This window comes from Chiloscyllium plagiosum, chromosome 23 (assembly GCF_004010195.1).
Source record: "Chiloscyllium plagiosum isolate BGI_BamShark_2017 chromosome 23, ASM401019v2, whole genome shotgun sequence".
NCBI lineage: Eukaryota > Metazoa > Chordata > Chondrichthyes > Orectolobiformes > Hemiscylliidae > Chiloscyllium > Chiloscyllium plagiosum.
The window spans coordinates 15935595-15937374 of record NC_057732.1 but is presented as its reverse complement, the minus strand read 5'-3'; the positions used below and the strand labels follow the sequence as shown (position 1 = coordinate 15937374).

At 37.1% G+C, this 1780-nt stretch overlaps 1 protein-coding gene across 1 annotated transcript in view; it reads left to right on the top strand.

Moving 5' to 3' along the window:
- Positions 1-1773, top strand: part of LOC122561450 (mucin-19-like) — a gene marked incomplete at its 3' end in the record, with an annotated part of 67059 nt that extends 65286 nt beyond the window's left edge. The window contains exon 32 of the mRNA XM_043713193.1: positions 1667-1773. Coding sequence (XP_043569128.1) covers positions 1667-1773 — 107 coding nt within the window. The remainder of the gene's footprint in view (positions 1-1666) is intronic.
- Between the last annotated feature and the right edge of the window lie 7 nt (positions 1774-1780).

Here is a 1780-nt window from a genome sequence, read left to right as displayed (position 1 = left end):
GAGAGTGTGTGTGTGTGTGTATAGGAATATCTGTGTGTGTGTGTGTGTGTGTGTAATGCAATAGTGATCGCCTGTAATGTTTAACCGTTAACATATTGTCTAGCTATCACCATTGTTAACAGCTAACCCGGGAATGCAACTTTAACAAAAAGGTTTTGTGATTTACACATGAAAGAAGTAAAACTATCACTGTATTCTAACAGATGAAAGGCTTAACAGACAATCAATTTTCCAATGTATAATTTCAGTTACATCACACTGTAAATTTTTGCTATAAATTCTGTTACGATCAAGCCCTCCACTATCACCTGATGAAGGACCGTCGCTCCAAAAGCTAGTGTGCTTCTAATTAAACCTGTTGGACTATAACCTGGTGTTGTGTGATATTAAACCTGTTGGACTATAACCTGGTGTTGTGTGATTTTTAACTTTATACCAATCCAAGTATTTACAACTCTGAGTGAAGAAATATTTCCTCATTCCGTCCTATGTTATTGACCATCTAATCTGAGACTGTACCTCCCTGTTCCAGATTCCCCAATCAGCAGAAACAGCCTCTCAGTGATTACCAAATCAGAGTACCTCAGTATCTTGCATGTTTAAATCAGATCACTTTCCAGATGGTATAAGCCCAACTTACTCAACCCTTGCTTATGGAGGACCACTCATGTTCCTCTGGCGGTAGCAATTACCTAACTTGCTCACAGACATAAAATATTTATTCAATCACATTGCTGTGAGTCTGGAGTCAGATGGAAGCCAGGTTAGGTAGGGATGGCAGTTTCTTCCCAAAGGACATCAGTGAACCATATGGGTTTTTCTAACAATTGAAAATGGCACCAAGGTCACCATTAGACGTGTGATTCCAGATTCTTTATTGAATTCAAATTCCTCCATTTTCCATGATGGGATTGAAATCTGGGTCTCTGGATTAATAGTCTAGTGACAACAGGTTTATGTCATCAGATTGAGTAAAATAGCAACCACTATTTTTTCCCAGTTTGACCATTCCAATGAATTTATCTGCTTTTTATGCACATTAATTTCTACTTTGAAAATCCGAAAAGGCAAATTTTGTCATGTGTAGGTGAACCCTACGCAACAAAATAACTCTAATACCCTTTTTCTGAAAGGCTGAAAGCTCACAGGAAATGTATTGGATATAACACAAATAAAAACTGAATCTGTTTGAAGGCAACTGCACTTTAACATTTGTATACAGTGCATGACATCAAAGGACAACTGCTCCTTTCTCTTCTCTCCCCTTGTCTTGTGTAAAAATGATTGGGGCTGGGTTTGAGGTGGTATCTCCCAAAAATAGGACTATCATGCCATTTTAACGATGGAACTCCTGCATCTTTGTGAAGATTTAGGCTTTCGTGCTCACTTGATTGCTTTAAATTAAACAACAAGGAACAGTTTTCTTCCTCACAGCATCAGTAACTATTCCATTTTGCAATCTGCTTTATATTAGCTTAATAGCTTGACCAGTTATTTTTCTTAAATATCAATAAAGTTGTGGATTTCCAGGTTACTGAGCTAATTTACATTTTTGAAAGAAAATGCAATTAACGCTTTTTTGTAATCTGGTAGCTGAATATTGCTGATTTTCAAAATCTGTAATTTTATTGCTGATTTAATGACCTATTATTATCTCTTTCTTTAGAAAGTACAAGTGTAACAACTCCAACAACAACTCCAACTACCACAACAACAACCACACCAACCACTACACCAACCACTACACCAACCACTACACCAACCACTACACCAACCACTA